At 36.0% G+C, this 23,162-nt stretch overlaps 3 protein-coding genes across 4 annotated transcripts in view; 2 read left to right on the top strand and 1 right to left on the bottom strand.

The window, feature by feature from the left end:
- Positions 1-90: 90 nt before the first annotated feature.
- On the top strand, positions 91-8,382 carry LOC106167274 (mitochondrial uncoupling protein 4). Its single transcript, XM_013546006.3, has 10 exons — positions 91-325; positions 1,008-1,154; positions 1,789-1,851; positions 2,389-2,473; positions 2,851-2,973; positions 3,489-3,601; positions 4,647-4,731; positions 5,778-5,867; positions 6,403-6,505; positions 6,843-8,382. The coding sequence occupies exons 1-10, from the start codon at positions 244-246 to the stop codon at positions 6,912-6,914; spliced, it is 963 nt and encodes a 320-aa protein (XP_013401460.3). The 5' UTR covers positions 91-243; the 3' UTR covers positions 6,915-8,382.
- LOC106167278 (uncharacterized) overlaps positions 8,026-23,162 on the bottom strand; it is a 39,124-nt gene continuing 23,987 nt past the window's right edge. Inside the window, exon 2 of the mRNA XM_087003386.1 lies at positions 8,026-11,915. Within this exon, the coding sequence (XP_086859512.1) occupies positions 9,708-11,915 (2,208 nt within the window). The 3' untranslated portion in view covers positions 8,026-9,707. The remainder of the gene's footprint in view (positions 11,916-23,162) is intronic.
- On the top strand, positions 17,589-22,572 carry LOC147763480 (uncharacterized). 2 transcript variants are annotated; one of them, XM_087003373.1, is made up of 2 exons: positions 17,589-17,798; positions 18,029-22,572. In XM_087003373.1, the coding sequence occupies exon 2, from the start codon at positions 18,558-18,560 to the stop codon at positions 22,170-22,172; it is 3,615 nt and encodes a 1,204-aa protein (XP_086859499.1). In that variant the 5' UTR covers positions 17,589-17,798; positions 18,029-18,557; the 3' UTR covers positions 22,173-22,572. The 2 variants fall into 2 exon arrangements, with proteins under 2 accessions (XP_086859499.1, XP_086859498.1); XM_087003372.1 differs by having other exon boundaries at positions 17,589-18,105; positions 18,272-22,572.

The raw sequence follows: 23,162 nt of genomic DNA, 5'->3' as shown, positions 1-23,162 counted from the left end.
GCGAAGTTGTGTGCAAATATTGTAAAAGTTCATATTTAAGCCTGGGTCTTCTGTAGTGCCGTAGCACTATTTACTAAAGCCTCTTCATGCTCTTCCGCATAAGGTCATGGTCATTTCTTTTAATCTCGGCCACTAAGAATGTGTGTCGAAAATACTGGAGATATGCTTCAAAAAGATTGTAGCTGTTAATTCATATTGAAATTAGATATTGTTCATTTTTTCTTTTTCTTTATCATTGCGAACATGGCGGATAAAACGAATTCTCATGAGACCTTTATGTTTAAGTTTGCATTATCTGCTGTTGCTGCTGTTGTAGCTGAATCTGGTAACGTGATTGGGATTTTTTCAGAAATTACCATACATGCATGCAATGCAGTGAATAAGAGTTAATACATGTGAATACTTACAACATTGTCGCACCTCGTCCGACTTTTTACGTATAGGCACATACATTTTACGTATATGTCTCCGTGCACTTTTTCCATATGAAACGAAATGAATGGATATACTGGTAGTACATGTATAACCATTCCATTTTTTACCCTCAAATATGCTGAAGTGCGCCTATAATTACATGTTAACTTTACATTTGACAGCTTTTCTGTCTCTTTTATTTTTATCAAAAAGCCATTGCCTTGCAAAAATTAAAGCACCTGTACCTATACAGTACCTGTACCATTTACCGTCACAGTCTATTTGATTTTGTACGTTTTTCTACATTCATTTGTGGTAGATTATTTTGATCAATGACTCCGCTATTTGATTGTTATATGTTTTACAAGAAATTATGAGCCCATTCTAATGTAATGAGAGCTGATTTAATTTCAGTACATGTTGCATATCCAAAAGTAGTTTGCAATTTACAAAACTAAACATGTGATTCATTAATTGATAACAAAGATATTTGTCAAAGTTACCTTGTAACTGAATTTAGAAAATGCCAGAGGTCAAAGACTTACATGTTTGAGGGTTCTTGTTGCAAATTATGATCAACGTGTTTATTTCAGTTACGTATCCATTAGACCTTACAAAAACCAGGTTACAGATCCAAGGAGAACAAACGCATTGCCACCATGCATTCACCCATCAGGCTTCTGAGGGGGTCAAAGAGGCAGCTTCACACAGGGGCATGTTAAAAACTGCAGTTGGCATAGGTTTGTGAAATATGTATGGTGGTCTTGACATGTTGTCCTTAACTATTTGTGGAATAAAATATCTACAATTAATCAATTGCATTGAATTATCAATTTAATTATCAGAGTTCATTAAATTAATTCCCACAGATTTTAGATCAATCTATCCCCTTGGGGAGACTCACTAGTGTCAGCTTAGCTGGCTTAAATGTCTGCCCCGCCTACTAAAAGCTGTGAGGGGGTAATTAACTTCTGTGCACCCTCGGCTGACAGGAATTTAGCATGAACCCCCTGGGAGTTAGGTCGATCCAGATGGATCAATCTAAATCTGTGGGAATGCAGTCCAAGAAGTAGAGCTGCTGGATAGTATGCGGATCCCATGCGAGATACCCATAACTTAACAGACTTTTTTGATACCTCAGTGGATCAACTTATAAATACAGTTGAACTATTTGCAAGCTGTAGGTATACAGGTAGATGGCAGGGGAGGGAGTTAGTCCCTTATTTATCCAAGTCCAAATGGCTCAATCACAAGACACAGTATAATTTAAAAATTCCTTAATAATTCCATAGATTCTTTATAATTCGTCTACAAAACTTCATTTGTTGCAACATATGTGTTAATTAAAGTACTTTTTATGCATTTGGTTTGCAGTTCGTGAAGAAGGGCTTCCTAAACTTTGGCAGGGTGTTACACCAGCCCTATATAGACATGTTGGTAGGTATGGCTCTTATGAATGCTCATCTTTTTTATTAAGAAAAGTCATAAGTTATATGAGCTACTCGTGCTGCATGAAAGATCATATATTCTTTTATTTAAGAAATGTACTGTAGGTCCCTGATTTAAGGTCCCTGAATGTTTGTAAGATCATAACAAAACTGATCCAAAAACTATTGGATGTTTCACAAAATGTCTCTTTCATTGATATATATATATATATATATATATATATATATATATATATATATATATATATATATATATATATATATATAGTCCACCAGCTTCATCATTTTTCAGTTTTTGCATGTCTGTACATTTGACAGCTATGTTTTTTGTTTTTGGCATGACACAAAAATCTGTTTAGACTAGATTCCATCTTGTGAGTTGGATTGTTGAGCGCAAAATCTGGTATGTCAACTCCTGTTCATGAAAGCATATACAATTTATATAGTCACCTTAGTCCTACACATGAAAATTGTGTATGGTTCTTGAATATGTCTTTTTCATGTACTATTTGAATTTCATTTGTAGTGTATACAGGAGCAAGAATGGGGTGCTATGAATATTTGAGAGAAAATGTACTGAAGAAAGATAAAGATGGGTCATTTCCATTATGGTAAGAGTTAGTACTTCACTCTGAAAGGGCACGCTCACCAGGTGACTTCAGTTGTACATGTGTTCTCCTCTAATATTTTATACATTGATGATAGGTGGAGGTTGTTTTGATATTTGACTAGTTTATACCAAAGGCCAAAGCAAAATTATATGTGCGGTTTACTCTCATTGCATGATATAATATCAACATACCCAGTAAGCCATGATGTGACAGTGTGTAATATTCACATGGGACAGTCAAACAAAGAGTTAACTGATAAAGCCTATAACTTGTCATGCATGTATGACATTGTTAAGTCATTGCCATGCCAGAGTAAAGGTCTGCATCATACGGCATCATTTTTAAATGCTTTGCTTTTGATTCATGTTCATTTGCAGGAAAGCTGTTATAGGAGGTCTAAGTGCAGGTGCTTTTGGCCAGTTTATTGCTAGTCCAACTGACTTAGTTAAGGTCCAGATGCAGATGGAAGGAAAAAGACGATTAGAAGGCCACCCACCCAGGTACATATACTAGTACATGTAGGAATATTGGAATAAAACAGAGTGGAAGCTGGTCAGGAGAATCACTAAAGGTTCTTGGGCTAAGCTCAGATTGCAAAAATCAGGTCACAGACTTTACAATATTGATCTAAGAGCTTTAAAGAATGATTGGCCCACAATTAAGATACATGAATGTGTCATAACTAAATAGGGCACACAGCCCATCACATTGAAATAAAGAATAAATAAAAAATATACAAGGCCTTATAGGTTTCTCTTTAAAATGTAACTGGAGCTGGAAAAGTCTAAGCAGGCTCCCATAGGAATGTTGCTAATAATCATACACAGAGCAACAGCTGTCATTTGCTCATTCTGTGCCTTCTTTTATTTCTAATACCATATGGATGCTTTGAGACATTACTTATTTTACATTTGTTGGTAAAATTTATACTTCGCCATATGAGAAATGTTTAATTTTCATGTAGGTTTCTTTGGTTGTGGAGATAATGACAATTTGTTTTGGATTTGATTTTCAGAGTAAAAAGCACCTGGCATGCCTTCTCCAGCCTAAGAAAGGAGGGTGGTGTGAGAGGCCTGTGGAGGGGCTGTGTGCCCAATGTACAGAGGGCTGCATTAGTCAACATGGGAGGCAAGTATTGGGCTGTTGTATCTCTGCTTTTTACCTCAATGATGACACCTTAAAGTTAAAATAGAGCAAGCTGTTGGATTCAGCAGGGTTTCTATATTCTCAAATACTCAAGCAAGAGTTCCTATGGCTGTAAAAGATGACCATTTCTGGAAATCCATGTTTCTTATTAATCTTGAACTTACATAAAGATTCATAGGACTAAAATGCAGTTTCAGTTGGAACACCAGTCTAATTAGATTCCTTTTCTTGAGGTAATGCAGTTTTTTTTCTCGTAACTAAGAGCTCCCAAGGGCCTGAAGCTCTATTCTAGTTACATTTTCTGAATATCCATGATACCTGTATTATATATATTTTAAAAATTGGTGATGATTATGCTGTTAAGCATTTTGTAACATTGCTGCGAAACTGATGAAACCCCCATTCTCTGCTTTGTCACTGTAAATTGTGAAGTTTTTTTTTTGAAATGTTCCTATTTCACATATGGACATTTTTCAAGGTGTGGCTTCGAACATCCATTGATCCGAAGCACTTTGTTGATTACATTATTTGAATATTCATGTTACATGTGATACATAATCAAAAATCCATGGTAATAAAATAATACTCTTAAGCGTCATGTAAACTCAAACTCACTGGAATGGGTAGTGGCATTTAAATACAGGTTTAGTTTGAATAGCACTTTTATTGGAATTTTATATTGGAATTTTATTGGTTATCCTTTTTTTATGAAATTTTCATTTTTCAAACATTGGCATTTTTAAGATTAGACTTCAAACTGCCATACATTGAAGCCCTTTACTTACTCTAGTAACATTTTATGTATTTCCACATAAACAAAAGTACATTATTAAAGATTATGTAATGTAACCTATTTTGTGCATCATTATTTTCTGCTTTTTGTCTGTACGTTTGACAGCTTCGCCTCCTTGTTTTAGATATTTTATATGATTTTCCATTTTATATTTCGTTTGGAAAAGCAGGTACGCAATCTCTTACACATGTTTAATGTTTGAATGGATCTTTATATTTATTTCTCTATTTTCAGATTTAGCAACTTATGATACGGCAAAACATTTCCTATTGAGGCACACAAGTTTACAAGACAATTATGTAACACATTCCTTAGCAAGGTGGGTTATATACTGTTATCAGGACTGGACTGGGGAGTGAGTGCATGTGTATGTGGCGAAAGTGTGTACTCTTTGGCCTTTGTTAAACCCCTTTTACACTGCGTCCTTTTGGCATCCTTTGTGCGACCATGAAACTGGCTAGGACGCCGTCGTACGCTGAAAGAACGCACAGTGATCGCCAAGGTCGCACAAAGAACGTTCAAGCATCGTTGAGGACGCCATGGACGCCGAGAAGTTTTGAGCATGTTCAGAACAATCGCAGAGAGAACGCGATGGAGGATGGTTGCTCAATGGACGCAAGTATCGCCGTGGTCGCAGAGGGGATGCACAAGCATCGCTGTGGTCATAGAAAGAAGGCACAAGCATTGCTTTGGTTGCAGAATGAAAACTCAAAGATCCTCCAGTGTTCAGCACGTAGAACATTTTTCTCACTCTTGAACGGGGCCGTGCTGAGGTATTTTTCACCAGACAGGAATTCTAAGGGCAACAGTGGTCTCATATCAGCCTCCGGTTGTTTTTTCCCCTAAAATTCATGAAACGATCCATTTTTTTTTGTAGGTTATTATAAAATGAATTTTTTGCCTTTTTTACAAGATGCATTAATTGTCAGAACTTTTTGAAGAATGCATCATTTGAAAACAGATTCAAATATATATTCTATGTTGTGTCAGTCATACTTTCTCGTTTAAGGCGCCTGTCGATCCTTCTTATAATGATAACAATGAGCATCTGGCTGATTATATCAGTCCATGCAGACCTTGCATCACTATAGTTTAAAGCGTTTATTCCCACTTATTTGTTTTGTGTGCTGAAAATGTTCTTTATTGGATGATCTGGTTAGAACCGATGAAAAAATATGAGTTAGACCACATTTTTGAACGCAGAAAGGACGCCGTCCAGTGTAAAGGGGCCCTTACCCTCTACCAGGACAGTAAATTCACTTTTTCCTTTGATATTCACAGATGTGTCTCAGCCTGTATTTTAACCTTTTTACATCAATATCACAAAAGGAATAGTGAGATATTAAAGATCTAATTTTTTTTCAGTGGGATGTCAGGTATAGTTGCTGCTTTAGTAGGTACTCCAGCAGATGTTGTAAAAACTAGAATTATGAACCAACCAACAAAAGATGGAAAGTAAGTTATCTGTAAAGATGTCATTCTGTCTTTAAAATTATATAGGGGCTGCTGGTCAATTAAAGTTTTTTCAATAGTCAATATTTTTAAAGAAAATCCCATTATTTATTTGAACACTTTGACTGATATATACTTGTATTTAACAATCATCTGGAAATCACTTTTTGTTCATGAAGTACAATTTTATATCACTCAGACGTCATAAAACTTCTTTAAAATAAGTTTTTCATTATGGATTTAATAGAAGCTAAATTCTTAACCTCTTACAGTCGAGAGCAGTTCGCTTCAAAGCTTTGCAGTGCACAGTATATACAAATGCCCAGTTTCCACAAGGCATATTTGCCTTCCTTTTGACCTTCTTAGTTTTGTCAGAAGGTGTATGATGCATGACTCTCACTGGCTGTCCAATTTCTGTAAATGACATATTTCAAATTAAATTCTGTCTTTCTTGGAGCCAGCGACAGTCTTAAAAAAAAGGTGTCACGAGGGTATGGTGTAAGCCAAGGATGTATGAACTTCATGTCATTTATTTTAGGGGCCTTCTGTATACCTCATCCTTAAACTGTGCAGTAAAAACTGTTCAAAATGAAGGCTTCCTAGCTCTCTATAAAGGCCTCTTGCCCATTTGGGCAAGAATGGTAAGTGCAAAGATCAGTAGTTGAAGGCTGATGGCATTTTTCAAGGTCCATTAATTGATCAAATATTACTGTTGATTTCTCTCTTTTGACACTCCGTTAAGTGTTTTATCATATCTTCTTAGTTTAATTATCTGTATACCTCATTATATGTAAGTGCCCTCAGTATATTGTTTAATGGTGTGTTGTAAAAGCAATGAAAACTATCCCATTTATTATTAGACAAAAGAGGAAAATTAGATGACTCAGATGAAAAACAATCCAAATGTACATACATGTTTTACATACATTTGTACATTCCCTTTTTCGTATCTATCTTAAAGTAATATTGCACTTACAGGCCCCCTGGTCTCTTACATTCTGGTTAACATATGAGAAAGTGAGGAAAACTGTGGGAACATCGTCATTTTAAACCAAGACCTAAACTTTATCAATGCCACTGCCACGTGTCCTGAATGTTTCAACCAAGAGTTTGGAGAGAAGATTGGAGTATATGTTGTATACTGTAATTTTCCACCTGACCTGAAATAATTTTTGTAGAAGTGAGTTACTTTCATACAAAACTTTTGACAGACGAAGTAAAATAATCAGAAATGATTCCAAGTTTGATCAAGATGTATGAGTCGGTTTGTTTTGTGGTGTTTGGGTGATTATGCACTGCTGATTAGGTCTTCCAATCCAGTCCACCATGAAATGTCATATAATGCCTTGTTAAGTAGGTACAAGAATTGAGGTAAGGCCCAGTAGTCGTGATGGGCCGTTTACATGTGCATTTACAGCCAAAGTAGTTGTAATATGATAATAATGGCTGTATAACTGAATTTGTTCATTTATCAAATTATAATTTATTATTCCTCTGTTGACAAAAGAGTGATTGTTTATTTAATGTTGAAAATATTACTATTTTTTTTATTGATTTGATATTATTTTTCCCTTGTATTACATTGCTTAAATTATTCAGTGAGTGCAATAAAAATAATATTCTTTCACACTGACACATTTCCATGATAAAGGTATAAACTGCTACATGTATTAAATACACTTCATACGAACGTGATTTTTTAAAACTATTCATACAAGATTGAGATAGCATGTTAAACTGCCTTATTTAAAACATTAAGGGTACATCCAAATTAAAGAGAGAGATATTTCATAATTAATCTCTTTACATTGGTTGTCAAGGTAGTACTAAAAAGTATTTCAATGATTACAAAACTTGTCACTGTAATATTGACATGTACTGGTAGATCACTTCTGCATTTTGGTGAAATTTATTTTTCTATTTGAACTTGTATCTCTTATATGTGCAGACTTTCACAGACCACTGTTATTATATGATGTACCCTGATTATTTTTTCCAAATTATCAATGAGATATTGTAATTTTAGCTCTGTTAATTTTCTGTTATTGATTGGACTCTAAGAGGGGAAGTTGTTGGTAACTTTTGTTTTGTTTTGTTATCATTTTTTTCCCTTTTCAAGTTGTCAGGAATATTATATTAATACATGAGAACATGTTCAAAATGGGTGCAAAATGTTAATTTTTATTATACATAACAAAGTTGTTTACTGATTGTGGAAAAAATTACAGCTTACAAATACAATTTATTACTGTGATACACAATTGTGGTAATTTTTCATTAAAAGTGCACTTATCAACTTGATTAAATAGTGTGAGAGTACCATTTTTTCTCACATGTTGAAATTGAAACATTTAGTTCCGGTAAAGGAAATATCACTATGTATCACTCTGTAAGTATTACTTGATTACATTTGTCAAAAATTGTCATTTTCATTGATGAAATACCTATTAGTATTCTTTTGATTAACTGAATTTGTGCCATTTCTTGTTTACATTAAATAAAAGATAAATAAACCATTTTTAAACAATTTGAAATTTTTTTTGTTACTAGCAAAATAACATTTCTTCACCTCTTGTAGAGGTCACAAATGATCAAGCATGGATGTTACATGTTGGCACGTTTACTTTATCAGTTAACACATTCAATTGGATAACACTATCATTTCAACAACTTCTTGGTTTTCAGTTTTTTCAATTTAACAAATATGATAAAGAGGCTATTTACAAAAAAGATTTGTCAGGTGTGACCTTATGTTAATATAAACCTAATGTATAACACTCCACAATGATTAAGTTTCAGTGGTTAGGAGCAGGGTTCATGGTTGATACATGCTATTTTTGTTGCCCCACTCCATACATGAACAAACAAATAATAATGGAAAAAATATTCTTAGTGTCTTTCTCACTTTCTGATGTTCTTATAATTTATACACTTTTCAACTCAGTTGAATGCCAAGTAAAGATGCAAATTTTCACCTCTCCCAGTGTCAAATGTAAAAGGGCATAGACTAATATTAACAGTATATACTGGAGGGCTATTCTAAAGTGTTTTCCTTCCATTTCACATTTGCTCCTTTCTTTTCATATTTTTTTTAAAAGAAAAATAGTCTTACAAAATTGTGTCAGATGTTTACTGGAGATATGAGATGCTGTGCGGGATGCTAGATTGACCTTATTAAACCACCTAAAACATTGAAAATCCTAAGAATTCTCACAGCACAGAATCAGTATTATATACATAAAGCAATTAATCCAAGCCAGGATTAAGAATGCATTGTAAGTGCATGAATCACTTCTTGTTGAACTTATCTGAAGACAAAACTTTTAAAACATATGTACAAATACAGATAAATTGCCTTAATTAATATTACAGAAATTAATGATATTCACCGTCCCCTGTCCAACTTGGTAGTCAACCATCTTGATCCAGTAGTCAACCATCTTGATCCAATTTGGGTTCACAGGCAGCATGCACTAGTTTTAACTGAGTCACAGCATGAGACTTGTGATACCCAGAAGACAAGTCACTGAGTGATTGGTGTATCTGAAACCTGTGCTTACAAATAAGCACAGGTTTTATCTTTTGCTTTTCTAAAATTGTTACAGAGTTGGGGCGAGTGTCAGAAAAGGAAGATCGAAGGTTTGTAAATTGGGGTTGGGAAATGCTGTTTACCCCAGAAAAAATTAAGACTTATTGGCTTATTGACTTGGAATCCTTTAACAGTTTTTTTTAATTCCTGTGGAATGTTTAGTACAGGCATGCAGACAGCACTACAGATATCATTTGTGCTGTCATGTAAAAGTCACTCCTGTCTTATTTCAAAGATATTAACTCAGGAAATGATTACAACCATTCAGTTACATTTTGATCTTCTTCCTGGTCAGCTCTTGCAATGACTTCCTTGATTTCAACTCTCTTCTGCTCTATAGCAGCAGCTGCTTCGGGGGTTGCTGGGGGAGGCAGCAAAGCGTTGACTTCATGCTCAATACGATTTATTCTTCCTTGGATGGTGGCATGAAACTCCTCAGCATTGGAGCAAGCAAGCTCTTGGATCTTCCTCTGAGCTTCCTGACAACCATGAAGAAGTTGTTTTTGCTGATGTTTCATATCTTCTAACTGGTATTTTGGGTCCATTGCCACGATATGGTAGAGGACCCCAATACGACCCATGATGTGGTCCTTTGAAACCTCACAATATGTGGTGGACAGCATGTTGACCAGGTGACTGATCTTGATGGCCATGTAAGCCTCTTCAAATAACACATCACGGACAGCCTGGGAAAGGGTCAAAGGGCCCGCTGTTTTGTCTTCACATTTTCCATCCACAGTGATGGTGAACTTTTCAAGGGATTCTGTTAGAGCGCATTCCATTATATGGGACATCATTTTGAAGAACTCTACAAGCTTTGCCCATTGGTCCCTTATTCTTGCCAAAGAAGTCATTCCACGCGATAGAGTGGATCGGATGGTGTCCAAGTCCAGCCTACGTACATCTTGCTTTGACATTTCCTGCATCAAATTCATGATAGCCTCATTTTTTTCCCTCATTTCTTTAGCCATTTTGTCATGCCGTTCTTCAGCATTCTTTAGAAGACTTATTGCCTGTTCTGTCTTAAAACGTGCAGTCTCAGTGAATGCAATCGAGACATCTTGCCCTGCAGACAAGGCACACTTCTCTTGTGCAACAGCATGTTGTGGTGTGGTGGAAGGAAATGGAGGAACTTTAAGCCATTTCATTGCACGTGTTTGAAACAATTGCGCCTCTTTAATTAGCTTTTTCACTCGTCCCCTGATTTCTTCGATCTCATTTTGATGTTGGTTCATTTCACCATTGAGTTTGGTAAGATCCTGGGCAATTTCTACTCCTGTCGTACATATTTCGATGGCAGGACCTCTGACTCCTTCATCAGCATCAATTTCCCTCTCCACTTCTTCTCTAAGGGCGTTGAATTGAAGCTGCACATACTTTGAACCTTTTTCAGTGTCTTGTATATATTGCGAGAGCTTGAGCTTAGTCTCCTGCTCATTGCCTGATTTCATTTTGATGATGAAATCACTAAGGATTTCAGCAAACTTTAATATTTCTGAACATTTCCCGAATACATTACTATTAGCCTTTTGTACGGGTGTTGTTGGCTGGGCCTGATCAGGGTTCAGAGTAGAATCTTGGCTGGAATTAGCAAATTCTTTTGCACTTTCAATTATCTGTGTTTGTAACTGAGCTGTTGCAGTTGCTACACACCCTAACATCCCGGTAAACTTATGTACAAGACCAGTGGTAACTGCCGAAATGACAGACATTCCCAAGGTTTCCCAAGCAGAGGGCATCCCATCCATGGCAGCTTCTATCTGCTTGTGGGCTTTTCGGACCTCTTCTTTCAGTTCTTGCAGGTCTTTCTGTTCATTTTGTTGTTCTTGTTGATATCTTTCCACCCTTTCTTTCAAAAATTTTATGGTAGTTAGAGCGGTTGCCACCTCCTGGTCATTTTCGCCCTGGGTTTTTGTGCATGCCTCCAGGATTTCAGCTATCAGCAACATCACACTCTGAAACTTCGACTCTGTTTCTTTTGCCAACTGTAGACAATTATCCGCTGACTCTTTAATCCTGACAAGTTTCCTGGGCACAATGCTTTTGATCTCATTATTTTCACCTGCTATGATGATCTTCAAGGCATTCTTAACATCAGAAGGGATTGCTAATGTTCGGATACGAATCTGGTCCATACTGGAATTAGCCTGGTCAAATGCCACATAAGCAGCATTGGATACTTGTAATAATGAGGCACGAAAAGATGAAGGATGCTTCATGTGTTGAAAACCTTCTGTTGGAGGATTTTTGGCCAGGGAGAAGTCGGTCTCACTTGCTATTATCATCAGCTCCCCTAACATGGCAATTGACATTGGGGCTGGGGTCAGGAAATGTTCCCAGTTTGCATAAGATCTCATTACAAGTTCCATATTGAGATTGGTGTTGCTCTCCCCTTTAGTCATAGCAATCAAACTGTTCTCAACTTTCTTTGCTGCCTGCTTGTTCTCACTTGCCTCAGCCATCTATAAAGAAATTAAAATATAAGAACATTTTAGGATCTTACTAGCAAATTCCAGGCCTAAGTAGACAATTTTCAAGAGTTTTTTTCTGAAAAAATGTTTTTTCCCCCCGGCCATCAGTTGACATTGATAACTAACATCAAATTTTGTATAACAATATATAACAATAAATCTTTTCCACCAAAAGAGCACTTCTTCTGGGAACCCTGTGAACTTGATCCATCTAAATTTTGGGCTTTGTCAGTGTTTTGGGAGTCTTATGTTCACAATCTTACTGCAACATTGGATTGGACCTTTTACTTTTCCCCAGGATTTTGTTATAAATTGTAATTGTCTACAAAAATATTAAGAACCCTTCTTTACAACATTTCATAGAGCTCGTCAAGCACAACACTAGAGATGGTGTCCCTTTTTATGTACAGACACAGATTTTCTGGCAATTAAACAGTTTTTTGTGAAAATTTAATTTTTCACATATTGGCATTTTCAAGGTGTGACTTAGAACCTCCACGGGCTTGAAGACCCATGCTAGTCACATTTTCTGAAAATCCATGATAGGTTTTATTTTATTATTAAAAATTGATGGTCATTATGCTGTTAAGCATTATGTAATGTTGCATCAAAATAGAAGAAAATACAATTTTTGGTGCTGTTGCCATGATGACCATTATGGGAAAACCATGTTACTTATGACTGTCAAACTTTCAAAAAAGAAACACGGGACTAAAATGTGGCCTGAGCTGGAAAAGCAGTCTAATTGGCTTCTTTTTCTGGAAGTTTTTAGTGAAATATTCATTATTATCGTTTTGGCATATTCATTGTGGGACTCAGAGCTCCCATGGACATGAAGCTGAATGGTAATCAAGTTTTCTACATTTCCATACTATTTATAGTCAATTATCAAAAATTGGTGATAATTATTCTGTTATTTATTATGTAATGTTACATCAAAATTGGCAAAAATCTTTTTGCACTGCTACTACAAACATTATGAAAAGAAAACTGTATTACTTATAATTATTTTTAACTTACAAGTATGATTTTTAGGATTGGCATGCAGTTCAAATTAGAAAAACAGCTCAATAGGGTTATCATTTATTATTGAATTTATGCAGTTTTGTGTGAAATTTTCATTTTTCTCATTCTGGCATTTTCAAAGTGTGAACTTGAACTCCCATTGGCCTGAAGCCTTATGCTTGTTACACATTTTACTTACGTCAGTATTACCTGTTGAGCATAATTAAAATTTGATGTTGAATTTGCAGTTAAGCATAATTTACTTTCGCATCAGAATTGACAGTAGCCTATTTTGTGCATTGTTATTGTCTGCTTTTTGTCTGTACATTTGACAGCTTTGCTGCCTTGTTTCATATACAGACACTGACATTTAATTTTTTTTCACAATTTTGGTGACGTTTGCCCCATAACTACCAAACCATATTTTTGTTTACTTTTAAAATCTCTGAGTAGCTTTGTTTGGCAAAGAGACAGGTTGCTATTGAAAATCCGCACGAACGAGTCACATTTACGGTAATAATTCTGTTTTTTGCACAATTTTGGTGACGTTTGAGGCCGTCAGAAAATGAAAAAATGGCCGTTTTTCCTTTTCATTTGATACAAATGGCCAAAACTTAATGGAAAATAAAATTCATTTCAATTCAATTCCCTCCCCAGCAGGCATGGTGACGTTGGGTCAACGTTGAAAACAGGTTGATACGTTGAAATGCAATTGATCTACCTAAATTCAACATAAAATCAACGTTGATCGTCGTGATGCAAGACATGAATTGTTATTTAAAATATTAATTATTGAAAACGTGATACTTTGTTTATCAATACTGTAACTAACTTTATCAAAATAATAAAAAATGTTTTAAAGTAAAAGTGACAATTGTTTTGTGTCTTTAGTGAACTCGTGAATTTTCTTAACTTGTTATTCAGAAATACATTCCAATAAACTTCCTTGCAAGGTCAGCTAACACTAGGATGAATAAGTCGCTGTAAATGTGATGGAGTGAAGTTAACAAAATTGACAGTTCTCGATGCCCTGTTATAGATAGACAGGTTGAGGTGACTGTGACTTTGTTATATATATATATATATATATATATATATATATATATATATATATATATATATTGCACTGAGAGTAATACAATTTTTCCTGTCCATTAAAAGTTATATTTCTATTTTCCTTATGAAGTTACACTTGTATTACTTCACTATACGCCGTTATGCTACCCATCAAACATCGTAAATAATAATTCTGGACCATCAAACCACTTTTTTTGTTTAACAAAAACTAGCTTAAAACATGTTTATTTCACACGTAAAGGCGTCAATGTGCAGGCTAAATAATCAAATTTGCCATATTTCTCAAGACATATTTCTCATATTAGGTCAGAATGGTGAAACTAATAAATGTCAATATGCTGCATTTCAAAATTTTAGCACATGGGTAAAACCAGGTATTGTAGTTTTTTCACTAACGCAGTGCGTTACTGTTCAATAAAACCATTAACAACATGAACTTATATGTATCATTACAACATTTACAAAATATCATTATTTTCATCTTTATGGCTATCTTCATTACTATCTTCATTCCTATCTCGCGTAACAGCTTGACTTAGCCTATATGTTGTGCCTCTCATGTAATATGCACATGAACATTCGGACATTCTATGGGTTAGGTCCATGCTGCAGTCTTTGATAAATAATCGGGAAGCAACATCTTTGTTCTGTGTCCATCAATTGATTCCTCGATAATGTCACTGCTATCTGCTGCGGCTTGCACAAGAACTCTCGGCATTATGTCATGTTACTACACAACTCCATCCCCTTAGTTTCGACAATGACTTCTTATCAAAAGTCTAGTTTCTATAACCTTCATAAAGTCATACAGTGGAAGTGATGCAATACAAAAGTTAATTAAGATTTTTATTTCTTTTCTTTTCTTTTTTTTTTATGGTCATACGGTTCACCGTCATAACTACAATATATCTGCCGCGGTACTCTATGACCACAGGGTCCGCTGGTGGTCTGCTACATAAATTGTATTATTGTATTCCTCAATTTTGTATACACTTTTAGAGGCCCCTGGGCCCCTGTGATACCAGAGGGTATATCTCGCGTAACAGCTTGATTTATATGTTGTGCTATTGAAAAAATAGGGCGTACCACTGCTTTATCAGACGGCGCTTTACGAGAATTATTTTCGCCAACAAGAATAGATACAGGGGCGGATGGAAGCAGTTTTTTTGTCTTCCGGAAAACGGTGGAAATTTTTAAAGTTTAAATTGACGGGCATCTAATTTTTTCTGTCGGAAGATGGTCAAAAATGGAAGATGGGTCAACAAAAATAATTTCGAAGACTAAGAAAATAACTCTAAATCCGCTCCTGAGATAAAAAATAAATCGAGGATGAGGGATTAACCTCAAAGTTTACTGGATTCATATGCATGCTTTCACATTCATTATATTAGCTGCATGCATAGTAGTGACTTTCTCATAACAGGGTTTCTTCAAATACCTATTGATGGCATATTTAAATGAAATTGTACTGGGGCAGACGAGAATGATGTTCGGGGCCTGCTTGAGAATACGAAATGTCTGTCATTTATGTTTTATTCTTCCAATGGGGCTGTGCCTAAAAGTATTTTTTTTTAGAATTTGTATACCTCACTAATTCCCTGTACATATCCTGTGAAGTTTGGGATATTAAAAATTACTGATTTTTAGCATATTTTTCATGGTATTTGCCCCTCCTAATGTACCAAAGGCCAAGATAATCATAATTATATACCTGTATATTTTACCCACAAAGAACAAGATAAAAACCGCTTTCACCATCATAACTCAAAAATCACGAAGAAATAGGCATTTTTTGCTAAAATCGTTAAGGGCAGACCCATGTTTTATGTCACATACTGAAAATGCCATAACTGAGTGATATGTTTGACACATCAAAATGCCGGTAATGCCGGTGCTAACGTAAGAAAAATATTTTTTACAACCCTTAAAACACATGAAAAGGAGCAGTACAAACTATGGGTCCTTTAATTGCTGATGATGAGGTCACAGGCATGCTCTTAAAAATATTTAGTGCACAGATTGCAAATAATATTTGATTATTTAGGGTCCCACATGAAGAACTTTGTACATGTATCCAAGTTTCGCTCTCCTAGAACCATGAATAGTAAAAATAATTCATCATTTAACATCCCAAAAGAACAGACGTTACCGTCACAAATACCAAAGGTTTAATTGTTTTTGAGGAACTTTACTTTGCTTGTCACTGAATATTAAAAAAGGGGGGTCCGACAGTAAAATAAGTATTAAATAAACTATTTTCCCCTCGTGATCCAAATATCATATCCGAAATGTCAGACTATCATGGAATCACAATTTATTTTTCAGTCAGCAACAAAAAAACACTGTTTTCTATTGCACCAAGTGCTTGAACAATTTGAATCTTTCTGACAATATTTGGTCCATGTATGGGGGGGGGGGGGGGGGGGGGGGGGGGTGTCAGTGTATGGGGGGGGGGCAAAGTGATTTCCATTTCGTCAGAAAATGAAAAAACGGCCGTTTTTCATTTTCATTTTATAGAAATGGCCAAAATGTAGTGGAAAATGAAACTCAGTTTTCGTTTTTCCATTTAAAATGAAAAATGGAAAAACGGAAATTGCCCTCGTTTTTTATATTTTACTATAAAATGCAAAATACAATATCGACAGATCCCCGATGTGATACAAAAATATAAATATCGACCGTTTTCGTTTTTTCTAATGTTTAACAGGTGAAATAAATCATAAAATACCCTTTTATCCGTGTCTTTGAGGAAATGACAGGCTCGAAAAGTGTTCATTATTCAGTTTTCGATTCAAATAGAAAAACGAAAGTCCGTTCGTTTTTCTGATTTTCATTTTATGAATGAAAATGGAGAAACGGACGTGCAGACACACATACAGAGAAATGGCAGCGGCTGCAAGTTATTGGTGACTAAATTCTGTCAGATAAAGCTTAAATGCAATGAATTTTTTTTATAAATAATGCAGAATTTGGGATATGCTGTTGACGTTGGTCTACAACTTCCACTTAAAGGCATAACAGAAACAGAGATCCATTACTAGTGTGCACAAGGGAGTTCAACTTTGTGCAACAGACAGGTATAGGCCTATTGCACCCAGTGCATGTGCCAGCTGTTTATGTGCTGAAAACATATTCTAATCAGACTGTTTTAACCCTCTATCCACTGTGAATAACTTTCATGGAAAATTAGGTTTTAATAAAGTATTTGGTTATTGTCATATTTTTGTTGTTGTTTATTGTAGATCCGCTGATTTGTAGATAATATAGGCCTACCATTTAGCTTCAACGGCACGATTAAAAACTTAAACAATTTGTCTTTGTTCTCATCCTTGATCAGTCTTACTTCTTTAAAATCAGACTTATTGTTTAATGATTTATCGCAGCACGTGTTTCCTCTTATTTGAAAGTTTGGTCAGAAAATGCTGATCAGTTATCTACGGTCAAAGGGCCGAAAGGGAGTAGGGGGGCTATCTGTAAGCTAGGACCAAAATTATTATCGTCTATCCTAGCTGTAAGCAAATTTTTAAGAGAGAAAAACCCACCAAAACGGTTGTCAAATGTCAAAAAGGCGTCAGGAACTGTTGCCGACACGGCAGAAATTATATACGTTATCATTTTTATTTTATATTTTCCACGCTGTTCTTATGTTTATTTATATTGTGTTAGAGAAGACACTAGAACACTGCTCAATATTAAGTAACATCTATTCATCTAGTCATGTGATGAACTGTATAAAAGCCGATGTTGCATGTACTCTGCGCGGTCATTTATATACTTACTGGCAGAGTGGAGGTATGTTACGATATTACGTGTAGATTGTGTAAAATTTGTGTTAAATAAAGTGTAATTCACTTATATAGAGATATTTTGTGTAGTTTACAAAAGTTTACATAAGTTTACTTAAGTTTAATCAGTAACATAAGTTATGAGCATCGTGTTTATTAAAGTTGATGTTAGTATGGGAGTGGCATTTTCATGACCAACACGCACATGTATATTTATGTTATCAAATAAATTTACAGTACCAGCTCAGATTGCTATGGCCGTATCTGAGCAGCCAGTTGCTAGCGGAGAAAGCGAGTCTGGATATTGTCTTAGTGTGAGTGTTTTAAAATTAAATAATAAATAGTAAAAACTTACACACATGCAAAGATCAATTATTTGTTGTTAAGATCACATAAATTAAGTTGTTTAGTATATATAGTTTATTTATCTTTATTTCACTGTATTGTTATTATAATTTTTTTTTTCTTTTCTTTTTATAGTTTTCACCAGTTTTGTCCAGTTTCTGTTCAGTTTTTGTTCAGTTTCTGTTCAGATTCTGTTCAGTTCTGTTCACTGCGTGAATAAACGGCAGTATTATCCAATGGTGTTGCTTCAATTACTCGTGGTCCGCTACAGTGAAAAACTAAGACAATCCAAGGCTGGGTTATATTGGAGGGTTCTCTAGAGGAAAACTTGCCATCCCGAGGTTGGGATACACCGGAGAACTCGACAAGTGCTAATCTTGTTTCCCCGAGGGTACACGCTGTTTCACCGTCACACCAGACCATGACTGACTCAGGAGAGGAAAAGCCGGACATTGACAGACTGTCAAAACTACGACGGGCGCGAAAAGGTGCCGTGACGAAGTGCTTGGGTGCCATCGAGAGGGCAGTTGCTGCTGAGGACACTCAAATGGTAGCCAGCAAGGTTGACCAGTTGAAAGAGACGTTTTCTTCGTTCGAGGCTGCTCATGATGAATACCACAGTTATCTGGACGAGGAAGAGATGGATGCAAGCGAAGATTGGTTTCGGGAAGTGGAAGAAAAAGTAATCAAGGGTATCAAACTTGGTATGACTTTTTTAAACTCTCTTAAGCAAAAGTCAAATGAATCAGAAACAAGTTTAATCAATGAAGCAAGTTTGTTTACTTTTTTAAACACCCCACATTGCTCAATTGATAAATTTGAAGGAGACGCCAAAAATTTTCATTATTTTATGACGGTTTTTGACGAAATGATCGATTCAAAAATGAAAGACCCTCAGATGAAATTAAACAGATTAATACAGTTTACAACTGGTTCTGCCAAAGAAGCAATTAAAAATTGCGTATTAATTGGGGGCTTGGAGGGTTATACCAAAGCCAGACAGATTCTGAAGGTCCGTTTTGGAAATGATCATTTGGTGGCTAGCTCTTTGATTGAAAATCTCAAAAATGGTAAAAAGATTATGAAAGTGAAAGATTTACAGAGTTTAGCTGATGAATTACAAGTTGTGTGTACAACATTAGAAAAGTTGAACTTAAAAGGTGAGATAGAAAATCAAAAGATCATATTGGAGATTCTGGGTAGGTGTAAAAGTTGGATTGTTGAGCGATGGAGAAAGCGTGCATTAGAAATCAAACACAAAATTGATCGATATCCTAAATTTCAGGAATTTGTAGATTTCATGGTAAAAACTGCTGCAGATGCTAGTGACCCAGTGTACGGTGGTGAGTCAGTATATGCAAATGTGTCAAATCACTCTTTTGTAACTGCTACTGTTTCTACCCAACACTCCGTGATTGGGTCGAATATCAATGGCTGTCCCGTACGTCATCCGTGTGATCAGTCTGTTGATCAAAGGACGAATGAAAAGAATGGTATTTTCCCATGTGTGTTGTGTGGTAGTCAACATCATTTATCTCAGTGCAGTGCTTTTAAAGAGAAAGGAGTGCAAGAACGTTTGAATGTTGTGAGACAAAATAAATTGTGTTTCAATTGTTTGTTTGCCGGACATTTTGCAAGTAACTGCAGAAATCCTGCTGTTTGTAGTGTGCCGGGCTGCGGTAAAAAACATTCAAAGTTCATTCATGTAAATTCAAGGTTGCAAAATCCTCCACGCGCGCATACGGAAAGTGCCGGTGATTCTCGAATCAGATCTCAAAGTCAAATTACGAACACCAGTATTAATTCGGGCGAGCTCAAAAGCGTGAAACTACCGATAGTTTCAGTGATGATAAATGGCGTGCACAAAGCATTAGCGTTGTTAGACAGTGGGTCGACTTCATCATTTATTTCGGAGCGTTTAGTGTCCACTGCAGCGCTCAGCACTAAAAGCACCGTGGAATATCATTTGAACACAATTGACGGCTCTAGGAGCGCGCGATCACCTGTGGTTTCTTTTGACGCGTCACCAATTGAAAATAAGTCGGTGAAATACCGCGTGTCAAATGTTTTCGTCATTCCTCGCGTAAATGTGAGAGCAAATGACATGATTGATGTGGAATCATTCCCGCATTTGAAGGGAATACCTCTGAGTAACTGCACTGCTGCAGAGGGAGTTGACATAATCATAGGAATGGATAATGCCCATTTGATTATGCCATTAGAAGTCCGTGTTGATGAAAATAGCACAACAGGCATATACGCGGCGCGTTCGCGTTTAGGGTGGACTATCAACGGGTTGGTAGATGATACGTTCAATCCTCATGTCTCTGTAAATTATTTGTCTGTGAATGTAATTCAGGGCAGATGTTGGGATGGTATTGATAAGGGGACAAAATTGTCTCATGAAGACAAAAGTGTGCTCCGTTTATGGGAAAACAATGTTTCCATGAAAGACGGTCATTATGTTCTTCCAATCCCGTGGAAAGACAATTGCGCGAAATTTCCTAACAATCGGTGTGTGGCCGTTAAAGGGCAGCAAAATTTAGAAAGGAAACTCACAAATGAACGCCTGTATGACCCATACAAAGACAATGTTTCAAAGCTTAAGAAATTTAAGAAATTCCCTTGCTCAAAGACGCTAGACAAAGGGCATATTACTGCGGCTGAACTAAAAATCACGGAAGATGAAATCATCAAGGCGGTACAAAGAGACAGTTTCTCTCACGAGTTAAAGTCTCTAAACAAAACAGGCCAAGTTTCGAAATCAAGTAAAATTCACGATCTTTCTCCCGTCCTTCAGAATGACACACTAGTTGTCGGTGGTAGACTAATTCATTCTGCACTGAAGTGTAAGCAACCATCGATTTTACCTAGAAAGCATGTTGTTTCCAATTTGATTGCTCGAGAAGCGCATGAAAGTGCACATTTAGGTACGGAATGGACTCTAAGTGTGATACGAAGAAGATTTTGGATAGTGGGTGATAGAAACTTGGTGAGAAAGATACAAAGAGAGTGTGTTGTATGTAGGCGTTTGTATGCGTCGCCAATGATTCAAAAAATGGCTGATTTGCCCGGTGATAGGTGTTCTGGAGGAGGTCCCCCCTTTGATGTAGTTGGAATCGATATTTTTGGACCTCTCAAAGTCAGGGTAGGTCGCTCAGAAGTTAAACGCTACGGATGCGTTTTCACGTGTTTTAAAACAAGAGCGATTCACTTGGAGGTGTTAGAAAATTTAGAAACAAGCGCATTTCTCAACGGTTTCATACGATTCGTATCGAGACGCGGTTGTCCCACAAAAGTTTACAGTGATAACGGCACAAACTTGGTAGGGGCGGTGAATGAAATGAACAAATGTTTACGGCAGTTAGACAAAGTAAAGATCATGTCAGAAATGAGACGAAAGGGAATTGATTGGATTTTTAATCCACCACACGCTTCTCATTATGGTGGTGTATGGGAGAGAATGATTCGGACAATAAGAAAAATTTTGATGGCTGTGCTGGCAAACTGTGCTAAGTCTTTAACCGATTGGTCTTTGCAGACTGTATTGTGCGAATGTGAGTGTATAGTAAATGGAAGACCCATTACTAAAATCAGTGAGAATATGAATGATTGTGATGCGCTCACACCAAATCATTTGTTAGCAATCAGAGGAATTCCTTCCTATCCATGGGGAAAATTTGATATTGCTGACACTTACAGAAAGCTGTGGAGGCATGTCCAATTTCTGGTGTCTCAATTTTGGAAAAGATGGACTCGAGAATATTTACCTACACTGCAGGCACGTTCAAAATGGCATTGCATTCAGAGGAATTTGAAAGTCGGTGACATTGTCCTTGAAGTAGACAAATCAATTCCTCGTGGACTTTGGCCTCTGGCCATAGTAGAAAGCACCAACGTCGGTAGAGATGGTTTAATTCGAAGTGCAGTCATTCGCACTAAAACGTCCACGTATACTAGACCTATCACAAAACTTGTTTTATTGGAAGGGAATGACAACGCTTCAGATATTTGTATGTTTAAAAATGCAATTTGAAAATGTGGATTGTATGATCTTTCAGTGTACATACATATAGTGTATATATATTGCAAATGTGATGTTACAATTTTTTTTTTTTTTTTTTTTTTTTTTTTTTTTTTTTTTTTTGTAAAATGCGGAGTGTTGCCGACACGGCAGAAATTATATACGTTATCATTTTTATTTTATATTTTCCACGCTGTTCTTATGTTTATTTATATTGTGTTAGAGAAGACACTAGAACACTGCTCAATATTAAGTAACATCTATTCATCTAGTCATGTGATGAACTGTATAAAAGCCGATGTTGCATGTACTCTGCGCGGTCATTTATATACTTACTGGCAGAGTGGAGGTATGTTACGATATTACGTGTAGATTGTGTAAAATTTGTGTTAAATAAAGTGTAATTCACTTATATAGAGATATTTTGTGTAGTTTACAAAAGTTTACATAAGTTTACTTAAGTTTAATCAGTAACATAAGTTATGAGCATCGTGTTTATTAAAGTTGATGTTAGTATGGGAGTGGCATTTTCATGACCAACACGCACATGTATATTTATGTTATCAAATAAATTTACAGTACCAGCTCAGATTGCTATGGCCGTATCTGAGCAGCCAGTTGCTAGCGGAGAAAGCGAGTCTGGATATTGTCTTAGTGTGAGTGTTTTAAAATTAAATAATAAATAGTAAAAACTTACACACATGCAAAGATCAATTATTTGTTGTTAAGATCACATAAATTAAGTTGTTTAGTATATATAGTTTATTTATCTTTATTTCACTGTATTGTTATTATAATTTTTTTTTTCTTTTCTTTTTATAGTTTTCACCAGTTTTGTCCAGTTTCTGTTCAGTTTTTGTTCAGTTTCTGTTCAGATTCTGTTCAGTTCTGTTCACTGCGTGAATAAACGGCAGTATTATCCAATGGTGTTGCTTCAATTACTCGTGGTCCGCTACAGTGAAAAACTAAGACAATCCAAGGCTGGGTTATATTGGAGGGTTC

This window comes from Lingula anatina, chromosome 2, assembly GCF_051362555.1.
Source record: "Lingula anatina isolate TDL-2025a chromosome 2, LinAna3.0, whole genome shotgun sequence".
Taxonomy (NCBI): Eukaryota; Metazoa; Brachiopoda; class Lingulata; order Lingulida; family Lingulidae; genus Lingula; species Lingula anatina.
Note: the sequence above shows the minus strand (reverse complement) of the source record. Positions and strands in the feature narration are given on the sequence as shown.